The sequence below is a fragment of the Meriones unguiculatus genome, chromosome 11 (genome assembly GCF_030254825.1).
Source record: "Meriones unguiculatus strain TT.TT164.6M chromosome 11, Bangor_MerUng_6.1, whole genome shotgun sequence".
Lineage (NCBI taxonomy): Eukaryota > Metazoa > Chordata > Mammalia > Rodentia > Muridae > Meriones > Meriones unguiculatus.
In genome coordinates, this window is record NC_083359.1 from 47,745,029 (window position 1) to 47,772,578 (window position 27,550).

Consider the following 27,550-nt stretch of genomic DNA (forward strand, 5'->3'; position numbering starts at 1 on the left):
CATATGTATGCTGGTCTTCCCTCTCTCTCTCTCACACACAGAGACACAAACCACACCACACCACACAGCACATGTGCCACACAGATACACACATAGAAAAAAGATTCAAAAGCAGGTGTGGGCATGCAGCTGGGTGTGGGACCAAAGCAAGGTCTGACTGGGGGTGTGATTCAGCAGACAGGGCTGTAATGGGCTATGGAAACAGTCACCTCAGGGAGGGGAGAGAATGGTGCAAATATAGTGCTTCTATTGAAATTTCCAAAAAATAGAGGAAAAAGGTAAGACTCATACAAGCCTGCCTGCGGCGAATGCTCAGAATTCTAGCATTTGAGAATCGAAGGCAGGAAGACCATAGTTTGAGGCTAGCCTGGGCTGCATAGCAAGTTCTAGGAAGCCTAGGCTATACAATGTATCCCAAAGAAGAAAAAAAAAGCATGTTTTCCCTGGCCATCACACATCGCTCTCCTCAGTGATGGCCACATCTGTCTCCTCCCTGTTCCCTGACTACAGGCAATTCACAGCATTGTCTTCAGGAAAGGGGCCTTTCAAAGCCAGCAGAGAAACAGCCTTACCTCTGAGAGCTTGATGGAGGCTGGGCTTCTGGCCTGTCTGGCTCACCTTGGTGCCCACCTCCTGAGACCACACCTCAGACCACAGCCAGAGGGACCTGATATTTGGACCTAAAGGCTGCAACATGCTCCCTGTCCAGCAAACCCACAGGGGCATTCATATATCTGCACAAATCAGGCTAGGTCTGTAACAGGGAGGCCTGGCTTGGTCCCTCAAGGAAATGAGAGAGGAAGGTGAAGGAAGGAATGAACAAGACAGCTGCTTGCCCAGATGTTCATCCAGACCAACACACACTGCTTTTGATCTTCCTGTCGAGAGCAGCCTGCAGCACAGGGGCTCATTCAGAATGCAGATTCCAGGCCCCTCCCACTGGCTCAGCCAGAAGTGTACACAGGGAATGCACAAGGTACAGGCCTGTGTGGCCTGTTTCCCACTTTCCCCACCTCATTTGCTCCTCCACTTTTGCCTTATGTCATCTTGCCTGCCATGATCTGCCTCCACACCTTTAGAATAAGCACTTTTTTGCTTTCTTTGTGAAGCCAGGATTTTAATGGCCAAGGCTACCTTCTGCCTCCCTGTGTAGCCTGAGATGGCCTTGAATCTTTAATCCTTTTGGCTCCACTTCCAGAGTGCTGGGATCACTCACACATCGCACAATGGAGTATGCCATTGCGCATGTTTCAAGTAGGCACTTTCTATAGCAGTATCGATGCCCCAAACATCACCTCATAGCACACGTGTGGCTCTGTTCTCACCCTCATTGAGTTTCAGCCTGACACACAGTGGATAACTGGATGCTGGAGAGGGAGCTGTTTACACGTAGGAACCCAGGGCCTCAGCTGATAGAGAGCTCAGACCACATAGGCAGCGGCCTCTCTAGTTCTGGGGTAGCAATTGCTTCTATCCAGAATGGTCTTCAGCTCCTCTCCTCACCCAGAAGACGGCCTAAAGCTTCACTGTCTTTCTATAAGGACTAGACCCCAGGGCAGGTTACAGGCTTGAGGCAGCAAGCTGACTTAGAGAGTAAAGGCACTGCCACAAAAGCCTGGAGTCCGGAGTTCAGGCCTCAGGTCCCACAGTGGAATGAGAGAACAAGTGCATGTACATAAGCACAAACACATTTGTGCATAAATGCACCACATATGCACACACACACCCATGCACACATGCACACACACACAGAAAGAAGAGAGGGAAATAAATGAAATGCTTTAAAAAGAAAGAAATTATCCTTGGTTATAAGGTATTTGTAGTACCCAAGCAATCAGGCTGAGGCCATACTTGACAAGATTGTATAGGCTGGTGAAAGCGATGAATGGCAGTCTCCATTGCATCTTGCTTTCTGAAATATTGTTTTATCATACTTTCTGCTTCAGTGAGTTTAGCATAGATTAAAAAATCCTGATGTCTAATTTAAAAAGTCTAATGTTAAATTAAAAAGAAAAATAAGTCCCAAGTTCTGTACAGCCCAAAGACAAGTGGTTCTAAGAGGTCAGGAAGAAAGAACAGCCTATTGAACTAAGTTCCAAGGCTTGGAATGCACCATGACCATCCAGCATAAATAAAGTTTTATTGGAACACGGTCATGTTTGTTTGTATACATGTTATCCATAGCTGCCTCCTTACCCACCCCTCAGGGTAGAGTAGCTGTGACAGCAACCTTATGGTCCACAGAACTGAAGCTATTCATTCTCTGGCTCTTTACAGGAAAATGTCCCTGAGACCAGAGGATGGGGCTTCTTAATAATCTCAGCCTCCCCTTTGCTGGGTGTCCCCCATGTTACCCCTTGTGTATGGGCAGCCATGCTCTCTCACCAATGCCTGCCATTACCTCCTGAAGGTCCTCCTATGTCTATTCTTGAGCTCTGAATCCTTTCTCTACCAGAGAGTGAGTCTTGACCCAACAGCTCTCCTTCAAAGCCCTCTGCAGACTTCCTCTGCCTGAGAAGAAGCTGTACTCCTACTAGGACTCTGCTCCCAACCTGTTCTTCCTCCAACATCATCCCAGGCATCTGCTGAAATTCTTTCTTCTCCCTGCCCATCTTGGCATGCTTGACTCCCTATCAGTCTCTGTGCGTGTGTGTGCGTGGGGGGGGTATATGTGTGGTGTATTGGCACCTGTATGCAGCAGACACAGAGGCCATGGGAAGATATTAGGTGACCTGCTCTCACTTTCCATCTCACTCCCCTGAGTCAGTCTCTCACTGAACCTGTCATTGGGGTGACAGCCAGAAAGCCCTACAGATCCTCCTGCCTCTGCCCTCTCAGCACCAGGTTACAGCAGGGAGGGCAGAGAGGGGTTTGTATGACTTGGGATGTTCAGCGTAGGCTTTGATGAGAAGTGCTATTTGAAGGAAGAGTTAAAAGACATTTTGAGAGATTGGCCAAGAGGAAACCCAGGGAAGAGTACCCCAGGCAGAGGAGAGGACATGCAAAGGTCCTGAGGCAGCAGTGAGCTGGGGGACACTGAGAGCAATGGGAGGATGCAGTAGAAAGCAGCCTGGGATGAGCCAGGGAGATGATGAGAGCCAGAATGTGGCAGGCCTTGTGGGCTGCCAATCATCCATCATCACAGAGAGCCATACAGTCTCTGGAGCAGGGGAGGGTCAGGTCACTCCCAAGCAAGAACAAACACACTGTGGTCCCTTTTTACAATGTCCTGTTGAAATCAGCCACTTCTAGAGGCCAGAGGTTGATCTCAGGTGTCTTCCTCAATCGCTCCCCACCCTAATTTCAGAGGCTGGGCCTCTCACTGAACCCAGAGCTCAGCAATTTGGCTACACTGGCTGGCTGGTGACCCCCGAATCCTCCCACCTCTGCTTCCGCAGTTTGAGATCGCAGGCACACACTGTCGAGTCTGTCTTTTTACATGGATGCTGGAGACTGGATTCAGGCTTCTATCCGTACAGCAAGTGCTTTGCCAGCTAAGCCACCCCCTCGACCCTCAGTCTGTTTTTGCTCAGTTTGTTTTTGATGTTTTTTGTAAACATCCCTATCTAGCTGTTGCATCATGGAGAGCCCCCCTTCTGACTCATTCCCTGCTGCTTCCCTCATTACAATCTTGCAATTATTTTCTAGAAACTTGTTTGGTCTGCATACCTGGGCCAAATTTGTTCAGATGTGGGTGGGCATAAATTGCTCCAGCAGCTTCCATCAAGCTCTGTCTGTAGCCCACCACACCACTGACAAAGAGGTACACAGTGAAAGGGCTGCTTTTGCTAGTCCCTCCAGCTGCTCCATACTTCTAAGTCACTCTGTAAATTCCATATCCACCACCACTCCCCAAACTACTGTGAGCCACCTACAGGTAGGCAGCAGTTTGGAAGGCCCCTCCCTTTCTTCCTAGAGCCCAGTGTGGCCTCCAGCAGCCAGGGTGCAGTCTACATTTGTGTTGAGCAGGGGAAACCAAGTCCATGCAGGAAGGATACCCCAGAGATGTGAACTGACATGTACCCCAGTTACAGAGTAAATAGAGGGTGTGTTGTCTTGGAAGAAGAGGAGGTAGTGGGCAGAACTGGACAATCCTCTAACTCAGAAAGCACCCCAACCTCTCTACTAGGGGATGTCACACCACAGAAAGTCTTTGAAAGTCAAACGTTGTCTTTTCAAATGTGCTGCTGTGGCAGATAGAATGTGCTGGAACACTCATGTGTTGTCCTGCTCAGGCTACATGATCTTTAGACAGAGAAGGCAAGGGTGCCAGGAGCCATCACAGTATCTTGGGTGGGTGCTGTGTCAACAGCCAAAGCTCCAGCTTCCATTATCGATGACCAAGGCTGCCACCCTCACATGGGAAGCCCATGCTCCCCTTTGGATTGGACAGGCTGCAGCCCACAAGAGAGGTCAGACCCTTTCAGCACCTGAGTGGACCCCTGGATGCACCACCTGTTTACCTTAGCCAGCTGTGTCTGCAGCTTGTTCTTCACATCTGTCTCCTCAGAGATGCGCTCATTAAAGGCCAGATTGGTGTTGGTGAACTGCTTCCACATCTGGTCTGACAGAGTCTCGAACAGGTGTTCTGCCTCCTCACGTAGCCGGATGGAGTTGGCACGCATGTTCTGAGAGTGTCGGATGTTGTCATTGCTGAACTTGGCCCAGGCCTCAGGAATACAGACACTGCAGAAGTCCAGGACAAGCTGAAGTCAGGTGGTGACTGGGGACTGCCCACAGGTTTGGGGACCTCTGCATTCAAGGGATCCTCAACCTTGGCCTGTGGTTCTTCAATGTTCCTGTACACCCGAGGGTAAACCTGAGCTGCTCTTTGCTTTCCAGGAGTTCCCAGCACAGCCCCCAAGACCATGAATGTCCCTGTTGAGGACAGCTGCCTTGATCCATCCTTCTCTCTATAGGGCACAGATGCAGCCAGAAGGGCTCCATGATTTTCAATAAGATACTTGGGATTGGGTTTTGTTCTCCCACCTCTACCAAAAACATAACCAGGCCAAGAAGCAGGTAGTAGGGCTGAGACTGGCTCAAGTGTTACCAATTCAGTGACAAGCTTGTGGCTAACTAACCTGTCTACTCAACAGATGAGGAGTTTAGTTGGTGGTTTTTGTTTTTGTTTGCTTTTTGTTTTGTTTTCAGTACCCAAACAGAGCCCAGAGCACCACACATGCTAGGCAATCACTCTGATGTTGAGCCACATCCTTATGATGTCCTAATCATTGTGTTTTGAAGGGCCGCAATAGGCCATGCCTTATTCTAAGCATCAGCAATGCAGCTATGAGTAAGAGACAGCACCCAGGTCCCTAGGGCAACTCATATTCAGAGGAGGAAAGAAAATGGATATTCACACACTCAGGTGTGTGCCTGGAAGAAATTTAAAAGCACATGATGGTGACACAGAGTCAGGCCTGCATTTCAGCTACTAAATTCAACTGACATAAGAAAACAATTCATGGAACTTCTGGAAATAAACAACTCATGGGTTTTAACTCATTTCAACACTTTTTAATGACAGTACATTTTTTTACTTATTTAGTGTGTGTGTGTGTGTGTGTGTGTGTGTGTGTGTGTGCGTGTTTGTCTGTGCATGTGTGTGTGGAGTCAGGGGACAACCTGCAGAAAATGATTTTCTCCTTCCACAATGTAGGTCCCAGGATCAAACTCCGGACATCAGGCTTGCTAGCAGGAGTCTAACCCCTTAACTCGTGGGCCCCAACTCATAAGTTTTAAATATCTTCTACTACAATATATTGTTGTGCTCATTCTGTTTTGTGAGCAGTTGTTAAGCTTTGCCTGAGCTTCACTTGGATGCTGATCCTTACCACAAGTTTGTATGAATGTACTGAGAAAACAGATGTCATGGTGGACACATCTGGAATCCTACAGAGCTGAGGCAGGAGAACTGTGAGTTGTCTCAGAAAGGCCAAAATCAAAAACTGAACAAGAACCTATAGTAACATTGTAGCACCTGCTCTCCTTCATTTCCAGCATGGGGAGAGTGTGTTCGGGAGATTGTAACCTGTGAATCTTCAAGGGCTGGCCTGGGAGACCCTGTCTCAAAAAAAAAAAAAAAAAACCAACCAAGCAACCAAACAGCAACAAAACTCCCTGGGAGTGTATACTGAGAGAATGTACTCCGGCTAAACGAGTCATAATCACTGTCACCACCAGAGATCCCATGTCATGCCCCTGCCTTCTCAGGAGCAGGCAGCTGAGACATCCTCAGAGTATCTCCCTGGAGAAGTCACCAAATGGCTTGTATCCTCTTGGGTGGTACACCTCAGTAGCAAGTAGGCACTTCCTTGGAGTCTTCTAAGGACAGAAGGGAGAGCAGGCTTTGACAGAGAGGTAGGGAGTCATCATTGGCAAAACACCCAGACATCATGTCCATTGTAAACTCAGAGCTCAGTTCTGCCAGCGGCTGCATGAGTTTAGGTTTGTTTCATCTCTCTGCAAGCTAGCTTCATAAAATGGGGATAATTACAGTGCCTATGCCCAGGGTGAAATTCCTACCATAGAACCAGGCACACAGTAAGCACTGTCAAGTGATTATAAAGTCATATGATGTCAGGCTCTTGATACATAGCAAATGTCACCATCACCTCCACCATCACCAGTATTGTTACTATCACCATCATCATCACAACCATTGCCATTATCATATCTGCTAGCCCATGCTGATGAGAACTGCATTGAACAGAGGCATAGCAATCCAGTCAGTCATGAAACGTCCACTTTACTGTGCCTTAAACCTGCATATCTGGAGAGTGGTTAGTGGCCATAAAGGGCAACTCTGGGAATCCAGTCAGAGGAGGGCTAAACCAGTCTCTCCTAAGCAAGAGACTGCTTGGCAGCCAAGTTTAGAGGAGGGCATTCATAGGTGGAGGGCACCCCTTGGTCCCCCTGTGCAGATGTGCCAGCTGTAGCTACAGTAGCAAACCCTGACTCAAATTTCCAGGGCTTCAGCTCCACCAGAAAGAGGAGGGATGTCCCCAGGAAGTGACATGGCCAGAAATCACAGAAAGGCCTCTTACCACTTGGCTAAAATCCAGAAGATGACTCTGGTCATCTTGGTCTACCCAGGGGCTTCTTCCCTTCTTTGCTTTCTTCTCTCCTTCCTCCCTCCCTCCCTCCTCATTCTTTCTGTTATTCTTTCACTCCATAAATACCTACTGTGTATCCACATTATGCCCAGTACAATTCTATCTGCTAGAGATGAAAAACAGTGCGTGGTAGAACCAAGACAAACGTCCACCCTCTTGCCTGTACCCAGAGCATCTGCCTCCAGCCCTCTTCTCCTCAGACCCCAGCTGTGGATAAGAACAGTCTTCGTCTGAGTGAGCTCCGTGACAGAGACATGCCCTCCAGAGTGCCACATCATGCTACTCTCAGCATACCCTGGTGCTGTGGCAATGGCCCTGTGGCTCTCAGCTGAGCCAGTCACATAATTTGGATCTTGGGAAGGGTGGAACAAGGATGGAAAGATGGTTATGTGGACATGTACCCAGTGCCTCCCACCAAGCAGGTGGGTGCAGAGCCAGGGCTGCAGGGCTCCCACTCCTTGGCTCCCAATGACATCCAGATCCTTCCCCTCCAGCCTTCTGCGTGGCTTCTGTGCTCTCCTACAGATTCCCCGTTAATTTTCATCTTAACCTGCTAGTCAAATTAAGATCCCGCCTCTTTACAACAGAGGATCCCATTCAAAGTCCATTTGACTGGCACACAACACCCTTTATGCCTCTTGCCCTTTACTGCTGCTGAACCTGGACAAAGGGGAAGGGAGGAGGAAGGGAGGGGGAGAGAGAGGAGAGCTTGGTACTTACGTTCCATCAAACTTATCCATGCTGTGGAAGAAGCTAAGGCTGTCAGATGTGTTTTTTAGGTTAAAACAGCCCTCGTCGATGAACTGTGCAGAGCTCTTGTCCTCGATGTCTCGCTCCAGGGCATGTTGAGCATCTCGGTTATCTCTGTAGGGAGAACAGCGTGCGGTCACCCAGCATCCTCCACTGACAATCATCACGTAGTAGGTGGAGGCAAAGCCCAGGCTGCAAGCCAAGTCCTCAGACTCCCAGGAAAGTGCTCTGTGAACACTTCTCAGCTCTATTCCCACTTGGTGTCAGCACCTCGTACCCAGAGCCACCAGGGTTCTCTCCAGAACAGACGCACCTGTTATCCGTAAACCAGCAACGAGCAGGCCAACAAGATGGCTCAAGAAGTTAAAGAGCTTGCTACTCAAGCTTAATGACCTGAATTTGATCCCTGAAGTCACAGTGAAAGCAGAGAATTGACTCTTGAAAGTTAACTTCTGATCTCCAGATGGCATGTGAATGTATGCCTGCACACTCACACTCACACGCACACACACACACACACACGCACACACAGAATATAAATTAAAAAAGGATAGGCCAGCATTTACTCTAAAAGGCCAAGCAGTCAGTGTCTCAGGCTCTGAGTGGCATAGCATCTCAGTTGCACCCATTCAGCCAGTCACAGAGAACACATAGGTTCAAGGCTTTGTTCCGGCAGTAACAAGCACTCTCCAGAGGATGGAAGTTCAGTTCCCAGCACCCACATGGCAGCGCAAAATCATCTGTAACTTCAGTTTCATGGGATCTAATGCCATCTCCTGGCCTTTGCAAACACCAGGCACATGTCTAGTAGACATATGTACATGCAGGCAAACGGTCATACACACAAAATAAAAACAAATGTTTTAAAAGTCTCTGTATTGCCAGGCAGTGGTTGTACACACCTTTGATCCCAGCACTTGAGAGGTAGAGTGAGGTGGATCTCTGAGCTCAAGTCCAGCCTGGTTTACAGGTGGGCATTCCAGGACAGCCAGAGCTACACAGAGAAACCCTGTCTTGAAAAACGAACAAACCTGTATTCATAATAACAGATGGCAGGCCAGATCTAGATGATGCCAAACCATCTTTAGATAAAGTGTTTGGAGTCACTTCCATCACAAATATCATTGTGAAATGAAAGGCTCTTCTGAGCACAAGGGCTAAAGTGTAGATAAAGCTCACTCCTGCCTTCAAATTGCTCAGATTTATATAAACAAATACAGCAAAAGTAAATATAGTGAACATGGTAAGGGAAACCAGGGGACTTAAAAAAGACAGGAGGTAGCTCAGGGTAGGGAGCCGCTGAAGCAGGCGAAGAGAATACGCATGGAGGAGTTCCCGTGTGTGAGCCAGGGTCTGGCCTGTGTGCTCATATCAAGTAGGAATTGACACTGAGGACAAAGCTGCACAGGCGATGAGCATTCCAAGCTAACACAAAAGCAGAAAAGCTAGAAATTACCAGGTTTTCAGGGACCAGGAAGGAACTGGATGGAGTGAGGGGCTGGGTGGAGTCAGAGGCAGGGTCTGGGTAGAGGCAGGGACTGAATGGGGTCAGGGACTGGTGCCCAGAGTCAGAGACTGGGTGGAGTGAAGGGTTGGTTGGAACCAGGGACTGGGTGGGGTTGGAAACAGGGTCAGGTGAAAAGGAGACAAGGGGTGGAGCAGGACTTGAGCTCAGACTGCTGGAATCAGAGCTAAGAAGCTCGGCCAAGGCCACAGCCTCCAGACTCCAAACCTCTGGCAACCATTCTCGCCAAATACCAAGTACCTGCTCTTTTATTTACTATTTTCCATCTTTTCAAATGACATCTGATATAGGAGTGAGTAGATGCATGTTGAAAGGGGAATTCAAGTTCTGGTCTTTAAAGGAAAACTCACTCTTGGCTATTAATAGAAGGCCATTTCAGACCTAACTATATCAAGTAGACACTAACCCCTAGCTGGGTTCTAGGGTCTCTAGAAGCTCCTAAACTGGAAGCTCTTCCTTTTTCTCTGCTGGTTGGAGGTGGGTGCTTGTTAATGATAGGCAGGGCCGGAACATTTGTCTTGAAGTGGTAAGGCAACAACTTACCTCAATAAGGCTTCAGCCAGACACCAGCTACACCAAAGGCTTGTCTTTAACCTTCTCCCTTCCTCCCTCTCCTCCCCCCCCATCTTAATCTCTGGTTCTTCCGGTTTCTTCATCTAGAACCTTCCATGTCTTCTTCTTCCTCCCCTTCTCTCCCCTTTCCCCTTTCTTGTGGATATGTTTGCTGTTGAGGGGCATCTAATGACTCAGAAGAATGGAAATGGAAATCCCCAATGGTGGGTGCTCAACCATGAGGATACACGGAAATCCTGTCAGGACACCCCACCAGGACCCACCCTGGGGCCTTCCACATTGAGCCAGGATAGAGAAACTGGGTTCTGTTTTGGCTGATGAACTTGGGTATAATGAAAGCCAGCAGCTAGCTGGGTCCGTGGAATCTCAAAGTAGAGCTGACACCACCGCTCAGTGCTGGAGGGATCTGGAGGAGGGAGTGGCCCTTCTCTACTTTTTTTGGATAGCTTCACCCTGCTGTAGCCACCAGGAAGGGCTCAAGCTTGTCTCTTCCTCAGTCAAGAGGAATCTTTTCCGTTTTTTTTTTTTTTTTTGGGGGGGGGTGCTTGTACTACGAGATTACCTCTCTTCCTGGAAGCAAACCTCAGTCCTGGCCCAGAAAACCATGAACCAACAGCCCTCACCCATAGCCACCTGAGCAGGTCAGCCTTAAAGCCTCTCCACAAGCTAGGTCTGAGCATCCCCACACTGCAGGACACCCTGCCGACCATATCAGGAAGGGCACCCTGGACTGTGCCTTCTGTGACAAGAGTTAGCAAAGAAGAAAAACCAGCAGAGCAGCATGCCCCGGGACAAGGAAAGGTTAACCACCAAGCTCCAGTGCCAAGGGGAGAAGCCACCTCATTAGAGCAGAGGGGCCCAGGGCCTTAGCTAGGGGCCCCAAGCCCAGCAACGCACAGGCCTCCCTCTAATTACACCAGGGGCCCCTGGCTTGGTATGATACCAGTTTACATCATGCTCTAATAACAAGAGCTGGTGCCCTTTGAAGACTCCCTGCTCCAGCGTCCACCAGCACCCTTCCTGAGATGTCCCCGTCCCTTACCTTATGGCCTAGCATTACAACATGGCACTCTGCTCAAGTTCAGACCTGGTCTGGGAAACCAGAGCTAAACTAAGCTGGATTGAGGAAGGCTGCTGCCTTCTGTCAGGTTCGACAACAGCTGGAGTGAGCTAGCTTCACAGAGCAGATGACATCCCTCAGTGGTCCCATCCACTGATGGCAGCACTGGCAGGACACACCCCACACTTCCCACCCCACAGAGCTGGTGTTAAACATCTAAGAGCACACCAGGAACCTCAAAAGCTGCTCAGAGACAAGATCCCCAGAAACCTGGGAACCCACAAACAACCCTGAAGGAGAAGGACTCTTACCGCATCTGGAAATCGATTCGTTTAGCTAATTTTCTCATCTGATCCTGGCAACATTTTAGTAAATCTACTTCCTGAAATGAAAAAAAAAAGAAAAGAAAAGAAATGTCAGAAAGAGATGACATAGGTAGAAACTATGGATCCCTCCTGCTCCTGCAGGAACCCCATGTGGGGAAAAACAAGAGTGGGGATTCCAGGACCACCGAAGCTAAGAGTGGATGATAGAGACCTTGAACTCATGATTCCCTTGCCTCAACCTCACTGTTGCTGGGATTGTATGCTAGGTACGTGCCAGCATAACTAGGTTTATTTTTTTCTTCTTTTTCCTTCCACACCCCTTCTTCCCCCCTCTTCCCTCCTTCCCTGTTTTCTTTCTTCCTTTCTTTTCTCCCCTTCACTCCCTCTCTTCTCTCTCCCTCTCTCTTTTTTTCTCCCTCCCACTTTTCTCTCTCTTTCTGTGTGAATTGAACTCTGGACCTCATACAAGTTAAGCATGCAATTCTACCATGGAGCTATCCCCCATCCCCTCTTTTTATTTTGAAACAGGAGCTCACTAGCCATGAACTCATTTTATAGCCCATGCAAACCTGGGCTTAGTGATCCTCTGACCTCAACCCCTTGAGTAGCTGGTATTACAGCATGTGGCACAATATCTGGCTTCCTTTCTTTTTACGCACTTAAAAATTAAAATAAAACTTAGCACCCTCCTATGTACAGAGTGCTCACAGATTATTTTATCATTAAATTAGACTGTGTACCTAAAGTAGTCATGGTTTACAACGCATAGTATATGCTTAATAATGTACACTATCTTTAGGATCAGGAGTAGTTTTTGCCTAGCATACATGAAGCCTTCCCAGCACTGTATAAATTGGATGTGATGGTGTATGCCTGCAATCACAGCACACAGAAGGTAGGAACAGGAGGATCAGGGGTTCAAGGTCATCCTTAGCTCCACAGTGAATTTGAGGGGAGCCTGGGCTACATGACACCCTGCATAAATGAGCAAAAATATATATACATGGGCTTCTACTATTATCATGGTGCCATTCCTATGGTCATTTTCAAAATAACAAGATTGAGATCAAATAATCCTGTTCCATTTTGGTTTCTCCCCAATAACACATGAGGACCTCAGTGTCCCATTCATGTTCTCTGAGCCCTAACCCCTAACATGGGGCATCGAATGTGATTTCTTCTCCAGATAGGCCACTCAGAACCTTCTGATTGGACAGCTGTTCTGTCTCCTCCTTCCAGGGGACTCCTTGCCTGGATAAGGTTCTTCTCCACATTGTCATGGACCAGGTCAATCCCAATCCTTTTCTCACGATTGTACAGACACTCCAGGGCCACCTATCGGAACAATGGGAAAGAGTGTGTCCTCGGGAGGCCTGGGCAGACTCAGAATCTATGCCTCATCTGCTCGGTTCTGTGAGGAACTTGGTGTTCCATGGGGCCTAATCACTCTGCTTCTGTGCCATGGCCACTGCAAGCCAGTGTGTTCAAAGCAGGACAAGGACATGTCCCAGGAAGCAGCATAATTGGGAGGGAACCTATGATGGTTCACCTTGAACTCACCTTGATAGGTCTAAGAAACACCTAGAAACCAGGTGTGATGTCATGTGCCTTTGACTCCAACCTGCAGGAGCAGGTGGATTTCTATTAGTTCCAAGCCAGCCATTCATAATGCATTCCAGAGCAGTCAGAGCTACATAGTGAAAGCTTGTCTCAAAAGAAAAGAGAAACAATGGAAAATGGACAGATGGATAGATAAATAGATATAAATAGATAGAAGATAGACAGACAGCCAGACAACTAGATAGATGATAGATCTAGGAAATCACCAAAGCACACCTCTGGATGTGTCCATGAACATGATTCCAGAGGCGATTAGCTCAAGAGAACTCAGACCTCATCAATAAGTTCAGGTCAGAGGTGAGGTTTAAGGGGAGGAGGAAGTAGGTCACAGGAATTTATCTCAAAAGCCCCAGTCTCTTCCTGTGTTTTCTCTCTGCTTCCTGTCTGCCAGGAAGTGAGCAGTCTCTGCCACACATTTCTACTGCCATGTTTGGACCAGGTGCACAGAGCCAATCAGTCATGGATGAAAAGCTCTGACACTGTGAGCTGTTATTGACGGGTACTTGATCACAGGGGTTACACTCCATCCTACAATCTGTAAACTGCCCCTATGCTTTCCCAGACTGTGATAATATATACAGCCAAGCTCTGCTACCACTTCCGATGTGACATGTTGGTTTCGACCTCCTATTTCTTGGGCTCAAATTCAGGCTTAGCCGCTTCTTACTGTGTGACCTTGGACAAGCTAGGCAACCTCTCAGACCCTCTGGTCTTCATCTGTCATGGCCTCAGGGATGGTGCATGATCTCACCAATCAGGTTTGTTAGCAGATCATGTCCACCCTCAAGTGTAAAGCCCTCATGCAGCACCCTGTCTGTGATTGTCTCCACTGTCAGCTCTGGGTGTGGGTGACACCATCTCCTGGGGTCTCAATCTGAATAAAGAGGAGGAGGCGAGCTGAGCACAGCACTCCTCTCTCTCTCTGCTTTCTGGCTGCAGACACAACATGACTGGCTGCCTCAATTTCTGCCACCATGCCGGCCCTTCCCACCATGATGGATTGTTCCCACAAATTGTGTCAAAATAGACCCTTTACCTCAGCTGCTCTTGCAAAGGAATTTTGTCACAGCATGAGAAAAGTAATGGGCCCTGTGGCAGTTTGAATGAGAATGTCTCCTGCAGGCTTAAATGTTTGCTTGCTCAGTCCCCACTTGGTAAACTGTTTAGGAACAGTTTTTGGAGGAGGTGTGGCTTTGTTGAAGAGTCACTGGGGGTGTGTTTCAAAAGCCTGCACACCAGGCTGACTCCCTCTCTGCTGCCTACAGATCAGGATGCACAGTTCTCAGCTACCCTGTAGCACGCACCTGTCTCTCTACTTCCCACAATGACGATGATGAACTAACCCTCTAAAACTGTAAGCAAGCCACCAGTTAAACTCCTTTACAACAGTGGCCTTGGTCATGGTATCTCTACACAAAAGTGGAACAGTAACTAAGACAGTTCCTAAGTGTCCCGACCCATGGGAGTTCAACGGAGTCCTAAGGGGGTGGGGGTGGAAAGAATGGGGTAGGACAAGAGACTCGAGGAAGGAAGCCAAGTCTGTTTGTCTGATCAAGGACTCCTTTATTAGAAATTTTTACCCAGCTTATGTAGGGAGAAGGCAGGAAAAGGGGAGAGGCTTAATTACTGCTGCGGAAGATAGCAAGAGTGCTTTCATGGCTTGAATATTGCACCTGCAAGATACCATAAGGATGTGTTTTCTTAAGATAGCTCACAGATGGTCTAAAACTAACAGACAGATGTCCTCATAAATCTATCACCCATGACTTAGGGTCCTAGATAACTTTTTCACTAAATAGCTTTAGGTCTCCACTAAATGACCTTTGCTCACTATTTGGCTTTGGCTTCAGTAAATAGCTTTGGCTCCCGGCACCTAAGACTATCTGTGTTCATCTTCCTCTGGTACTGTTCAAGTAGGAGGCAACTCCAGAAAGGAGGCAGGGCCCAGTTGAGACCAAGACAGTATTGCCACAGTCCCTGGACTTCCCTCCAGCTGTCTCAGGCACCTGAGCCCAAGAGAAGGCAGGAGAATGACTTTGCTTATGGATGTGCTTATGGGGATGGTGAACAACGGTGGTCAGCTACCAGCCTGCCTGTGACATCATAAAAGCCAACAGGCCCAAGAAGGGAGCCAAGGGTTCCAGGAGCTGAGGCACAGAGGAACCCAAGAGAGGAGGGGGATCCAATGACTTGCTGCCCAGGAGCTTTGGAGGCCCTCCTCTGAGTTCTGCTTAGTTGAGGTGCCAGAGTGGAGCAGTCTGCACAGACAGCCCCACCACAATGCAGTCTGCATTCCACAGAGCAAAGAGACCTAAAGAAAACTGAGATGGTTCAGTGCATAAAGGAACTTACTGCCTGCCAAGCCTAATGACCTGAGCTTGATCCGTAGGACCCACATGACAGAAAAAGAGAAGCAATCATTGCAATTTGTCCTTTAATCTCCACATGTATATCATGGTGCACATGAATGCATGAGCACACACAATGTAAAATACAAAATAAAAAATTTTAAGGGACACAAAAATAAGGTGGCCTTGGTGGGTGGGGAGTGCCCAGTAAGTGGTCAGGGAAAAAAGGACAGGTAGTGAAAGGTGGAAACAGAAGGAAAGGCAAAGTTGAGTAGGAGTGATGAAGAGTCTTATTGCAGGTGCAAAGGCTCTGAGGTCGGAGGAACAAAAAGCCACTGGGACTGGAGTGTGGAGAGGAAGGCTAGAGCCTTAAGAGCCTTAGTAGAGGTTATGAGGGAGGAAACCCAGGAGCTAAGATGTTAAGATGGGTCTGGGGCTATAGCTGCATTGGCAGAATGCTTGCTTCACAGTTGCTAAGTACAGCATAAACCTAGTGTGGTGGTGGAGGTCTGTAATCGCAGAGCTTGGGAGGTGAAGGCAGGAAAATCAAGAGTTCAAAGTCATTGTGGGCTGCATAGTGATTTTGAGGTCAGCTTAGGCTACATGAAATAGCATCAAACACCCCGCCCCAAATAAGATGTTAAATTTAAGGAACCAATAAGAGAAGAATGCAATCTAGTTCCATATTTGAAACCACTCCTTTGGCTGCTGTGGAGCCTGGGAGAGGATCATCATGCCTGTTGCTGAGAAGCAGCTGGTCTCTGGTAGCTCAGGAGACAGGGCGTATATAGAACTCAGGTGTGTCTGCCTCCTCATTCACCTGTGCACAGTCAGAGCCGGCCTTCCAGAGAAGCTGAGAGAAGAAAAACAGAGGGGATGGGAGAACAGCAGACTTCCCATGATGTTGTGTGTATCCAACACCTTGGTAAGAAACAGGCCAGGAGGAAGGAGGGAAGAAGCACCCAGCTTCCCTATCTAACAACTAAAACCTCCACCAGGGTTCAGGAAAACATTCTCTTACCCAGATGGTGTTAAAGGGCAGGGTTATATGTTTGATAGCAAAACAGAAGGGGGGACCATCAGGGAAAGAAGGGAACCTGATAGAGGTGGAGGGGGCATGAGGAAGGGGCCAAGAGCACTGGTGTGGTGGTTTAGAGTTAGAAAGTGTATCCTTGCTGGAGGAGGTGTGTCACTGAGGGTGGGCTTTGAGGTCCCAAAAGCCCTCACCAGGCCCAATATCTCTCTGTCTGCTTGCTGCAGATCAGGATGTAAAGCTCTCAGCAACTACCCTGGTGCCATGTCTGTCTCCTTCCTGACGTGATAATCATGGACTAACCCTCAAACTCTAAGCAATCTCACCATGACCATCCCAAATAACTGTCTTATAAGAATTGCTATGGCCATGGTGTCTTTTCACAGCAATAGAACATTAAGACAACTAGGGATCATACATACATGCACACATGTGCACATGAGCGCGTGTGAGTGCATGCACACACACACACACTGAGTGCTGGGTACAACACTCCATTTTAGACTGGGAGTTTATCCAAAGCTAGACGGCAGTCAGTCAGTACAGACACAGGCTGCTAAGGACACAGCAGATGGCAGGGTGGGCAGCAGGGGAGAGGAGCCACTCCTGAACACGTCAACGAGAAGGCAGAGAGGTCCTCGGTCCTGGTGGAAAACTAAGCAGTAGAGGCTGGGAGACAGTTTGGTCACAAGGTTGCAGTGTGAGTTGCAGGACCTGAGTCAGAACTCAGCTGGGCACATACTGTAGTCTCAATGCTGGGGAGGTAATGGTGAGGAGACCCAGAGGCCAGCAAGTGAGCTGCCAGTTCAGTGAGAGACCCTGTCTTAGAAAATGAACTGGAGGGGGCTGGAGAGATGGCTCAGTGGTTAAGAGCACTGTCTGCTCTTCCAAAGGACCAGGGTTCAATTCCCAGCACCCACAGGGCAGCTCACAACTATCTGTAATGCCTATTCTAAAGGATCTGATACCTTCACACTAACTCACATAAACTAAAAGTTAAATAAATTATTAAAAAAAAAAGAAAGAAAAAAGAAAATGAACTGGAGAATAACTGAGGAGGAAGACACCTGATGTTGATCTCTGGCCTTCATGTGTTGTACACAGAACCAATAAAGACATGCATACTCATACACAGCATAACAAACTCAGTTGTGGTGTCTGTTAGAAGAAAATGTTATCTCAGATGTCCCAGTGACCACAGCATGTTGCACATAATTGCATAAGAAGACACACAGTGTCTTGATGGGACCCCTAATGTGCTGATTGGCTCTGGGAAGGTGTGTGAGAATATTCCCTGAAGGGGGGACCCTCCCCCACCGTGCTGCAGCAGCCCACTTATAAAGAGGGTGGGGAGAAAGCATTGCAGCTTTTGCCTGCCTGCCTTCAGTCCTTGCTGGTGAGTCATACTCTGCTGCAGCTGCTGTTGCTGCTCTCCTTCAGAACTCAGCTTCTTCAGTCTTCCAACATGGACTGAAGGCTTGCAATTCTCCAGGACCCCTCCAGGCATCCATAACCAGACTGGGAATGCTGAAGCATCCAGCCTATTGCACTGAGTAGCTACAGGGTTCTCAGCCACTTCAAAAGACCATTGTTTGACTACCCAGCATGAATCCTGGAAACCAACCCAGTAAATCCCCTTGGGGGGTCTACATTGTATTGGCTCTGCTCCTAGAGAGCCCTGACTAGAACATATAAGGAGAAAGGAAATTGATCCAATCTGAAAAACTTCCATATGATTGAGGCTGTTAGGACCAAATTAATGAATGATGAGGTGCTCAGCAGATCTTATATGAGAGAGGTTTATTAGATGGAGATGAAGAGAGAGAGAGAAGGTGAGAGCAGAACATGATGAGGGAAGAAAGGGGAGCACCCCGACAGAGAAAGGGTAGAGGGCAAGAGAGGGCAAGAGCCAAGAGGGAGAGAGAGCAAGAAGGCAAGAGAGAGACAAAGTAGTGGGTTGATCCTTTTAAGGAGCAATGTAACCACCTGGCCAGCACACATGATGACATCAAAGGTTTCTAGGCAACCTAGAAGCAGGTGTCTAAATACTAAGAGAGGCTACTATGAGTTGACTGAGATTATTTTAGAGATTTATTTATTTTTATTATGAGTGTAGAGTATTTTGCTTGTTTCCATGTCTGTATGCCACATGCATACAGTGCCCTAAGAAGCCAGAAGAGGGTTTCTGATCGCCTGGAACTTACAGACCTGCGGTGTAAGCTGCAGCTATGAACTGAGCGCAGGTTCACTTCAAGAACAGCGAACGCTCTTAGCCCTGAGTCGTCTATCTCTCCAGGCTCCAGTCATTTTCACCTTAAAAATCTGATCATAAAAGACAATGCAATTCAACCCACCTGCAAGGTGCCTGCCACCTTGACTCAGTGACAGCAGGTGCAGCGGTGTCTCCTTCCCCACTCACCTTCAGGGGACACTTCACCTCCTCAGCTGCGGTATCTCCTTCCTCCACTCACCTGCAGGGGACGGTTCACCTCTTCAGCTGCGCACTCCAAGCGCCTCTTGATGGTGTCCATGCTGTTGCTCTCTGTCAGAAGCCGGTCCAGCTCATAGCGCAACTCGGACTTCCAGAAGCCGATGTCGCAGAGCCTCTGGCTCAGGTTCCGGGAGGTCCCCTCCTGCATCTGGCGTGTCAGCTGGTCCTTATCCTGCATGATCCGCATGGAGTCGCCTGTCAGCCGGCTAGCCCAGAGCCGTGAGGCCTCTGCGCCCCTGATCTGCATCTCGGTGGAGCGGTCCCAGTCGCGAGGGGTGTAGCGACTGAAGAGCGCTGACCGTAGCGCTGGCAAGATGGTAGGCGGACGCCGGGAGCCTTGGCATTCCTCCGGGCATGAGTGAGGGTTGGCGATTTTATAGAAGATACTGGGCCTCAATGCGGTACCCACGTGGCGGTACCCAGGCAGGTGATAGGGTTGGTAGCACTCCTGTATCACAGGAGTGTTTCCAGCAGGGGGCAGAGCCTGCATGGCACAGCTTTTTTTGGGGGTACAGTAACTGGCTATCTGAGTGGTTCCAAGAAATTCCATCTTTCCCCATCAGCCCCACGAGGGCAAAAACTTATCTTAAAAGGTCAGGGCATCCCAGGAGCCAAAAGCCCAGGGTCCTCTGTGACTCAGTGCTGGTGTCATAAAGCATGGGAGAGGGTCTTTGTGCCAAGTCCTCTTTCTCCAGGTGGTTGGAGGCCCAATGATCCACATGAAAAGCAATCAACATAGAGAAATGCATTTAGCGGCTGAAGAGATTGCTTGGCCGCCAAGCGCATATAGTGCCCTTCTAAAGGACCTGAGTTCCCACGTCACAACCACCTGCCACATTCCTCTGGGATAGGGGACGCACACGGACAAATACAAACGCACATAATCAAAACCAAAAGGCTTTCTTTTTGAGACAGGGTTTCTCTGTGTAGCAGCTCTGCCCGTCTTGGAACTCTCCAGGCTCACTTCAAATTCTCAGAGACCCATTTGCCTCTTCCTCCTGAGTGCTGAGACTAAAGGTGTGTGCCATTACACCTTTTTAAACAGTGAATTTGACAACGCACAGGTTTGGGGTGAAGGAAAGGCCAATGCCTGTCACTCTGGACCAACAGCAAGGACAACAAATCTGTCTTTCTAGAGCTTAATCGGCCCCCAAGAGGGGAGCAAATCTAAGGTGGTCCACATAGCCCCTTGGGATAAGCTGAGCCAATATTAGCTCTTTCTTTCCTTGTTCCCAACATAACATCAAAATGCCTAATCATTCCTGCAGCCCTAGCCCTTGGGAGGTGGAGGCAGGAAGGAGGAGAATACAAGACCATCCTCAGCTACATATTTTTTGTTCCATTTTGAGAAAAGGTTCCATGTACCCGGCTGGCCTCAAATTTGCTATGTGACCAAACTTCTGATTCTTTGTTGTAGCTTTCCTAAATGTTGAGGTTACAGGCCTATGCCACTGCACAGTTTGAGCTCAGGACTTCACACATGCTAGGCAAGCATTCTCCCAAGCCCCTAGCTGATGAGTTTGAGGGTATCCTGGGCTACATATGACTGAGTCAAAACATCAAGTACTTTTAAATGACCCATGCATGGCACAGAGTGGTGCTCAGTAGTAGTGTTCAGACCAGCAGGAAGAGTTGTGGTGCTGCTGGACTAAGTCTGAGCATTTGATCACAAAGCCTAAATGCAAGGCCATTGCTTTGCCATGACATTCTGGGCAGGTAAATTAGGGCAACAAAAACAAGTTTCACAACCTACAGTTTTAAGGTGAAAAAAAAAATCGGCCTCTTCATCAGTCTTCCTGGAGTAACAAATGGGAAAAGGTGGATTCAAAAAATGGGAAGGTGAGAAATTAGAGATGGAATGGGGCAATCAACGTACTCTGTATTTCTGATTGTGGAGACGATTATACAGCTATTTATATTTGTCAAACGCCACAGAACATTCTAGAAAAACTGGATCAGGGCCAGTGAGATGGCTCAGTGGATAAAGGTGCTTGCCACCAAACCTGACAACTCAAGTTCAGTTCCCAGGATCCACATGATGGAAAGAGGGAAGCAACTCCTGCAAGTCGTCCTCTGACCTCTGCAGTTTTGTGGCATGGTTATACACCCCACACACAATATACATATATGTATTTATATGTATGTGTGTGTGATCTAATTTTTTAATTGTACATAAATTATTCTTCAATGCATTTAACATTTAAAATATGGAGAGAAGACTTTGAGCCCCAGGAGGCTGACACCATGCTTGTTTTCTTTATAATGAAATCCCCAACATCCTGAACTCTATCCAGCATCTAAAATGAGACCCTCACTGCTCTGGGATGTGTTTAATTTTATTCTATGACAATTTTGCCCCATTGAGAAACTCCCTCCACTCTTAACTACTGAGTGTAACAACATATCACTGAACCCAGAATGGAAGGAATACTGGTGTTCTCTTTGAGAACAGAAAAGAGAAACCTGGCCCTCAATGGCTCTGGTTAGTGGGTGTTTCAATCACTTTCCAGTGATTATACCAAAAATATCGGAGACCATTAATAGATCAGCAAAGGCTTATTCTGCACATAGTTCCGTAGCTTCCAGGCTGTGCTTAAGTATACCATTGGACCACTAACAAGTGGAGCCCTGACAAAGTCACATCGTGGCCAGTGTGTGGGGCAGGAACCACCATGAGCGGAGAATCAAGAGGAGGAAAAGGGGCAGGAGCTTGTATTCCTCTTCAAGTACAGATCCCCTCCCCTCCCATTCCTAAGTGTCTTTCATTAGTCCAACCATCTCTACTAGTGACACCCTGGGGACCAAGCCTTCAACATGGGCTTTCAGGGACATTCAATATCTAAAACACAGAAAGTTTGAGGCTTAATGGTGATTTTCTCCCAATAAGGAGTTCAGGTGAGCAGCCAGAACACAGAGAAATGACATTTATTAGTCACTTGTGGTGGAGTGCTGTTTTACATATGCCAGGATGCCCTTTCCATGGTGACCCAAGAGGAAAGCTCCACATGATGGGTAAGAAAGCATCAGGCGCATGTCTGCTTGGGTCTGCAGCACTTCCAGTGTGGGATCCTCTCAGTGAGATGTCACTCATGGGACATAGTTTCAGGGCCAGGGGCAACCAACAAATGCACTGAAACATTCTGTGCAGCTGGGCACTGAGTGTGAGAGCAGGCCTCAGAGGACATTAGGGACACAGAGATAGCAGAAGCACATGTGGCTAATGACCCATCCAGGGGGTGGGATTGTCTGTCACTCTGGGCTTAATGTGTTGGGGGGGCACTTCTAGGGACTTGGACAGAATGGGAAATGACTGTAGTAGCGACTGCAGCTCAACTTCAGTGAACTTCCAGAAGCACCTGAGTGGATAATATGAAATCAAAGCAAGGGGCAAGGATGGCAGCACCAGCTGGCAAACATGTAGGAAAGGCTGCTGCAGCTCTGTCCTGTGTGCTCAGAAATTGGAAACATTAACACAGGGAAAGCAGAGACTTTTTTTTTTTTCAAAATTCAAAAGGAAGAGATAGAAAAATTCTCTACCCAATAAACTCAATTTGATTTCATTTCCTGATTACATTAATGATAGACAGGAGAGCATCTCCACCTACTGGCTGATTCTAGGATTAAAACACATTAATACACACAGCTCCACTTCCCGTTCTGTCCAGGTCCCTGCAAGTGGCCCCTCCCCAACATTAAGTAACTATTGCATCTATCTATCTATCTATCTATCTATCTATCTATCTATCTATCTATCTATATATATATGTTGGTGTGTGGTAACAGGGTATTAAGGTGCTACAAGTGCACACTTGGAGCTCAAAGACCTACTTGCTGGAGTTGGTTCTCTCCCACTCTGTGGGTGCTGGGGGTTGAACCCGAATTCTCAAGCTTGATGGCAAGGGCCTTTACCTGCTGCTCCATCTCACCATCAGCACCATCTCCTTTCCATTCTTTTAGGTCTCTCTCTCTGTGTGTAAAAACCAGGTTTCACTCTGTAGCTTTGAACTAGTGGCTCAATTTCTATATATGCTGTTTTGCCTGTATGTGCATCTGTCTGTCTGTGTATGTCTGGTGCCCTTGGAAGAAGAGGGTGTTAGAGCCCCTGTAACTATGATTGCAGAGGGTTGTGAGCTGCCATAAGCATGCTGGGAACTAAACCCAGGTCTTCTACAGGAGCAGCCAATGTTCTTGGCTGTTGAGCCGTCTCTCCAGCTGCCAGGTCAGCACTTCTTTACCCAACCTGTCCTACTGAGCCTTTCTGCCCCAGCTTCTAGCCTAGTTTTTCTGATAACGACCTATTTCCGCTCTGTAAATAAGTGTTCTCCACAGCTCTAGCTGACAACCCTGAATTTACATAACTACAAAGGTGTGGGACCCTTGCAAGCTCTGGCTTGATGTTTTTAATTTTTTTTTTAAATAACAAAACACACAAATAAAAAGTTAATTATATTTATTTAATGTCTAGGGGCACAGCTGTGCCACAGTGGGTATGTGGAGAGACGACTTATGTCTCTCTTCCTCTACCACGTGTGTCCCAGGGATAGAACTCAGGGCATCAAGCTAGACAGCAAGCATCTTTATCCACTGAACCACGTTGCCAACCCTACCCCCAGCTGACTTCTAAAGCAATACCTTTATCCTCCCCTTTTGCAGACAGGAAAACTGAGGCTTAGAGACAAGAAGTGGTTTGCTATTCAGCTTCAGAGGATGTCTTACACCAGACATGAGCCTGCAGCACCTGAATAATCTCTCTTTCTCATCCTCTTTATCTGTTTTCACCCAGAAGTCTTCAATGTCAGTGCCCCAAACCTTCAAGAGTTCTTTGGTTATGCCCAGACCCTACCTCAGGATTCTGGCTGAGAGGTTGTGCACGAGGAAGACCCAAAATCTAGGACTTGCAAAATTACCCAGGTGGCTATAGTATCTGTCTGGGTGGGGAAATCCTTCCTGCTGAAGGTAGGTTCACATTTTCTAAAACTTTGAACATAAATGAAAGCTTTAATCAATTCAAAATGTAGGTCTGGGGCATAGCTCAGTTGGTAAAGTACTTGCTTAGCAGCCATGAAGCCCTGGGTTCAATTCATAAAACCTAGTGTGGTGGTACATGTCTGTATCCCCAGCTTTTGGGTGGTGGAGGCAGGAGGATCAGGCTTTTGAGGTCATCTTTGGGTACATATCGAGTTCAAGGACACATGAGATCCTATTTCAAAATAAAACCCATCACATGTCAGGCTAATTTGTTATGCAGCACTTGGTGATAGCTATAGAGAGGAAGAAATCCACGAAGGCGGAGGCTCAGATCTTTGGTACGAGATCTTAACACCAGGGAGTTGTTTTCAGAGATAAGAAATACAGAAGCAGGAAGCACCTTGAGATTTTTGTGGGCATTGCTTACATTTGTGGGTCACAAAGACAAAAGATCCAATTGGCACAACAGGGAGAAAAAGTGAAGCCGGAGGCCAAAGAACATTCATTCCATGATATTCAGGTTCACAGACAGGACATGACGGGTACCCAGCAGTGGCTCAAGAGCAGAGCCTCCAGTGGGCACAGGGAAGATGGGTCAGCTACTGAGCAGGGATAACTGAGTTTAGCATTTTGAGAAGCCTCTGTCTGTTGGTGTACTTAAAAAAACAAAACAAAACAAAAAACCACCTCTTTTATTTATGTTTCTAATTATCTTTTTCTCCCTTTTCCACCACAATCCCTTCCAACACCCCAACATAGGTAGGAGAGAGAAAGGATTAGTGGGAGAGGGGGCACAGTTCTTTTAGCTACTTCCTGCTCCTTAGTAAGGTTGGATTCCTTGGAGCCAATCCTCATCTCAGGAGCAGCAAGGGGGAAGCAGCAGCAGCCTTGTTTTTGTTGTTGTTGTTTGTTTGTTTTTCTCTGCCTCTACACTCTCTGGGCTCTGGCATTTATTCCCTCTCCAGAGTCCTCAGATTTAAACTATCTGCAGCTGGCAAAGAGCTCCTCTCAGAGCCTGCATGAAGCAAATAGTCTCTCTGCTGTGGACCATCTGAATCAATCCCACATCCCAAATCTGGGACCAAAACAAAAACATGTTTATATCCACACCGGTTGCTCACCCTGTCGCATGCAGAGAGTGATCTGAGATGTCTATGCTTTTGATTTTGAGTGAGTTATTAAGTATACAGCAAGAAAGAATTAAGGAACAAAACAGGAAGACAGGAGAATAAGACATGGAATCAGACATGGCAGCAGAAAGCCACCAGGAAAGTCCTGGAACCAAAATAAACACTTGGAACTAACAGTCCTTGTTGGTGGGGTGGGAGGTAAGGGGTCTTGTAGGACACTCTAAGATACACATACTTGGGTCTGAGGTATGGGAAGGCAACCCCTCTGCAGTTGCCTCTGCAACATCCCCTTTTGTGTTTCAACCAATAGACACTTGCCTGGCAGGAATTCCCCTGCTTTGGATGTGCTGGGAGGGACCAGAATCTTTAAATCAACCACCTACCCTGAGCACGAGGCACTCTACTCTCAACCGCTGGGTCGGTGAGGATGTGGGCCCAAGCTATAGCTTGTAATAAAAAGATCCTCATATATTTTGCATCAGACTCGACTCTGCAGAGCCAGCTTCCATGAGTCAAGCAGCAGACAACACTTTACTAATATAATGTGGACTATCCATCCTGACCCACTGACCCTTCAGGAATTTCTCTGACTAGCACCATGGTCCTTTACCCTCCCCTCCCCCTCCCAAGCCTTCCCATCCTCCATCACCCTGGTCCTTTTCTGTTATAGTGTTTATCACACAATTGTCACAGTGACTGCACCCAACTCTTTGCTCAGTTTGAGAAGGAGTGGCCCTGTTAGTCATGTGACCTAAAGGAGTAGTTTTTATTGTTGACTGAATGGAAATGAGGAAATGACTGCTTCCAGGTGTAGTTGAGGAGAAGGGTTTTATTGTAGACATGAGGAAGAGTATAGGCAGAGGCATCCAGAAAGATCCAAAGTGAACTAGGCGACAAAAGTGTTATGCCCAGATCACAAGATCCCCAAGAGAACCACCAGGAGTCGAGTCTGATGCAAAATATATGAGGATCTTTTTATTACAAGCTATAGCTTGGGCCCACATCCTCACCGACCCAGCGGTTGAGAGTAGAGTGCCTCGTGCTCAGGGTAGGTGGTTGATTTAAAGATTCTGGTCCCTCCCAGCACATCCAAAGCAGGGGAATTCCTGCCAGGCAAGTGTCTATTGGTTGAAACACAAAAGGGGATGTTGTGTTTTAAACTGAGCTTATAGTCTGGCTTCCCTTGTTTGGCTGTCCTAGGGAAGAGGGCAATCTGGGCTGTTTTCCTAGCAACTTTATCTCTAGTAGGCAGGAAATGAAGGCAGTAAGACTAGTTCCTCCCCACAGGTGGCTGGACTCTCCATCTGTCTGGCCTCTGTTCAGGCTTGTGCTTTAAACTTTAGTTCAATAACCCCCAAACCCAATTTTTAGTTCTTTGGTCTCTCAAGAGGAGAGAGAGTAGGGAATAGAAGAGGGATGGGGCCAAGAGGACCAGGATATCACATGGGAACCAAGAGGGCATGTAGCCAAAATTCAGAGTAATATAAGACTCTGAAGCTTGGGAAAGGGAAGCAAAGACCAGCTTCTGGACTGGAGAGGTTTAGGATGGGGGTGGGGTGGGATGAGAAGTAGAAGGAGACACAGGTATTGAATGAGACTCACCCCAGGTTTCTGACAGTATTTTATACTTATTTGTATGTTTGATGTAAATGTGTATGTGGACGTGAGTGTGTGTGTGTGTGTATGTGTCCTGTCCATGAAGGACAGCAGAGGGGATGGATCCCTGGAGCTTGAATTAACAGGCAGCTGTGAGCTGCCTGACATGGGTGCTGGCTATGGAACTCAGGTCTTTGAAAGAAGAGCAAGTGCTCTTAACCGTTGAGTCATCCATCTCCCTAGCCCTTTTGTTTTGTTTTGAGTCAGAGTCTGGCCTGGCTAGACTCGAATTGGCAATGGAGTCTAAGCTGCTTTCAAACTCACAGTAATCGTACTTGTGCTAGGATTCCAGCAATGTAACACTGAGCCTGGCTCCTTGAAAGATGTTTGCTTGATTTTGCGATGTTGGGGACTGAACCTAGGACCTTGCATAGGCTGTTTACACAAGAGTTTTGCCACTGAGCTATATTCTTAGTTTCACTGTTAACTATCTTTTTATTGTTTTCTTTTCTCGTTTTCTTTCTTTTTCTCAGACAGGATTTCACTATTACCCTTGGCCAGACTTGAACTCCTTATGTAGACTATGTAGGCTAGCCTCAAACTCTTAAAGATCCAGTTGCCAAGTACTGGGATTAAAGGTGTGTGCCACCACAAGTTTAATTATCTTTTTTTTAAAGATGTATTTGTTTATTTATTATGGATACAGTGTTCTGCATGCACACCTGCAGGCCAGAAGAAGGCACCAGATCCCATTATAGATGATTGTGAACCACCATACAGTTGCTGGGAATTGAACTCAGGACCTTTGGAAGAACACGCCAGTGCTCTTAACCTCTGAGCCATCTCTCCAGCCCAAGTTTAATTATCCTAAACACCAGTTTCCTCATCCAAAAGTGGAAGCAGTGGAAGCCAGAAAGTGGGATTGCTGAAAGGTACACATTAGGTAACTCACATAAAACATACATACAACAGCCAGCAAATCTATGTTCAATAAAATGCTGGTAACGGTAAA

The 27,550-nt window shown here is 47.5% G+C and overlaps 1 protein-coding gene across 1 annotated transcript in view; it reads right to left on the reverse strand.

Moving 5' to 3' along the window:
• Positions 1-19,394, reverse strand: part of Tekt5 (tektin 5) — a 31,861-nt gene extending 12,467 nt beyond the window's left edge. Inside the window, exons 1-5 of the mRNA XM_021648412.2 lie at positions 18,825-19,394; positions 12,604-12,687; positions 11,338-11,408; positions 7,839-7,982; positions 4,464-4,686 (exon numbers count right to left, since the gene is read on the reverse strand). Of these exons, the coding sequence (XP_021504087.2) occupies positions 4,464-4,686; positions 7,839-7,982; positions 11,338-11,408; positions 12,604-12,687; positions 18,825-19,394 (1,092 nt within the window). The remainder of the gene's footprint in view (positions 1-4,463; positions 4,687-7,838; positions 7,983-11,337; positions 11,409-12,603; positions 12,688-18,824) is intronic.
• Positions 19,395-27,550: the final 8,156 nt, after the last annotated feature.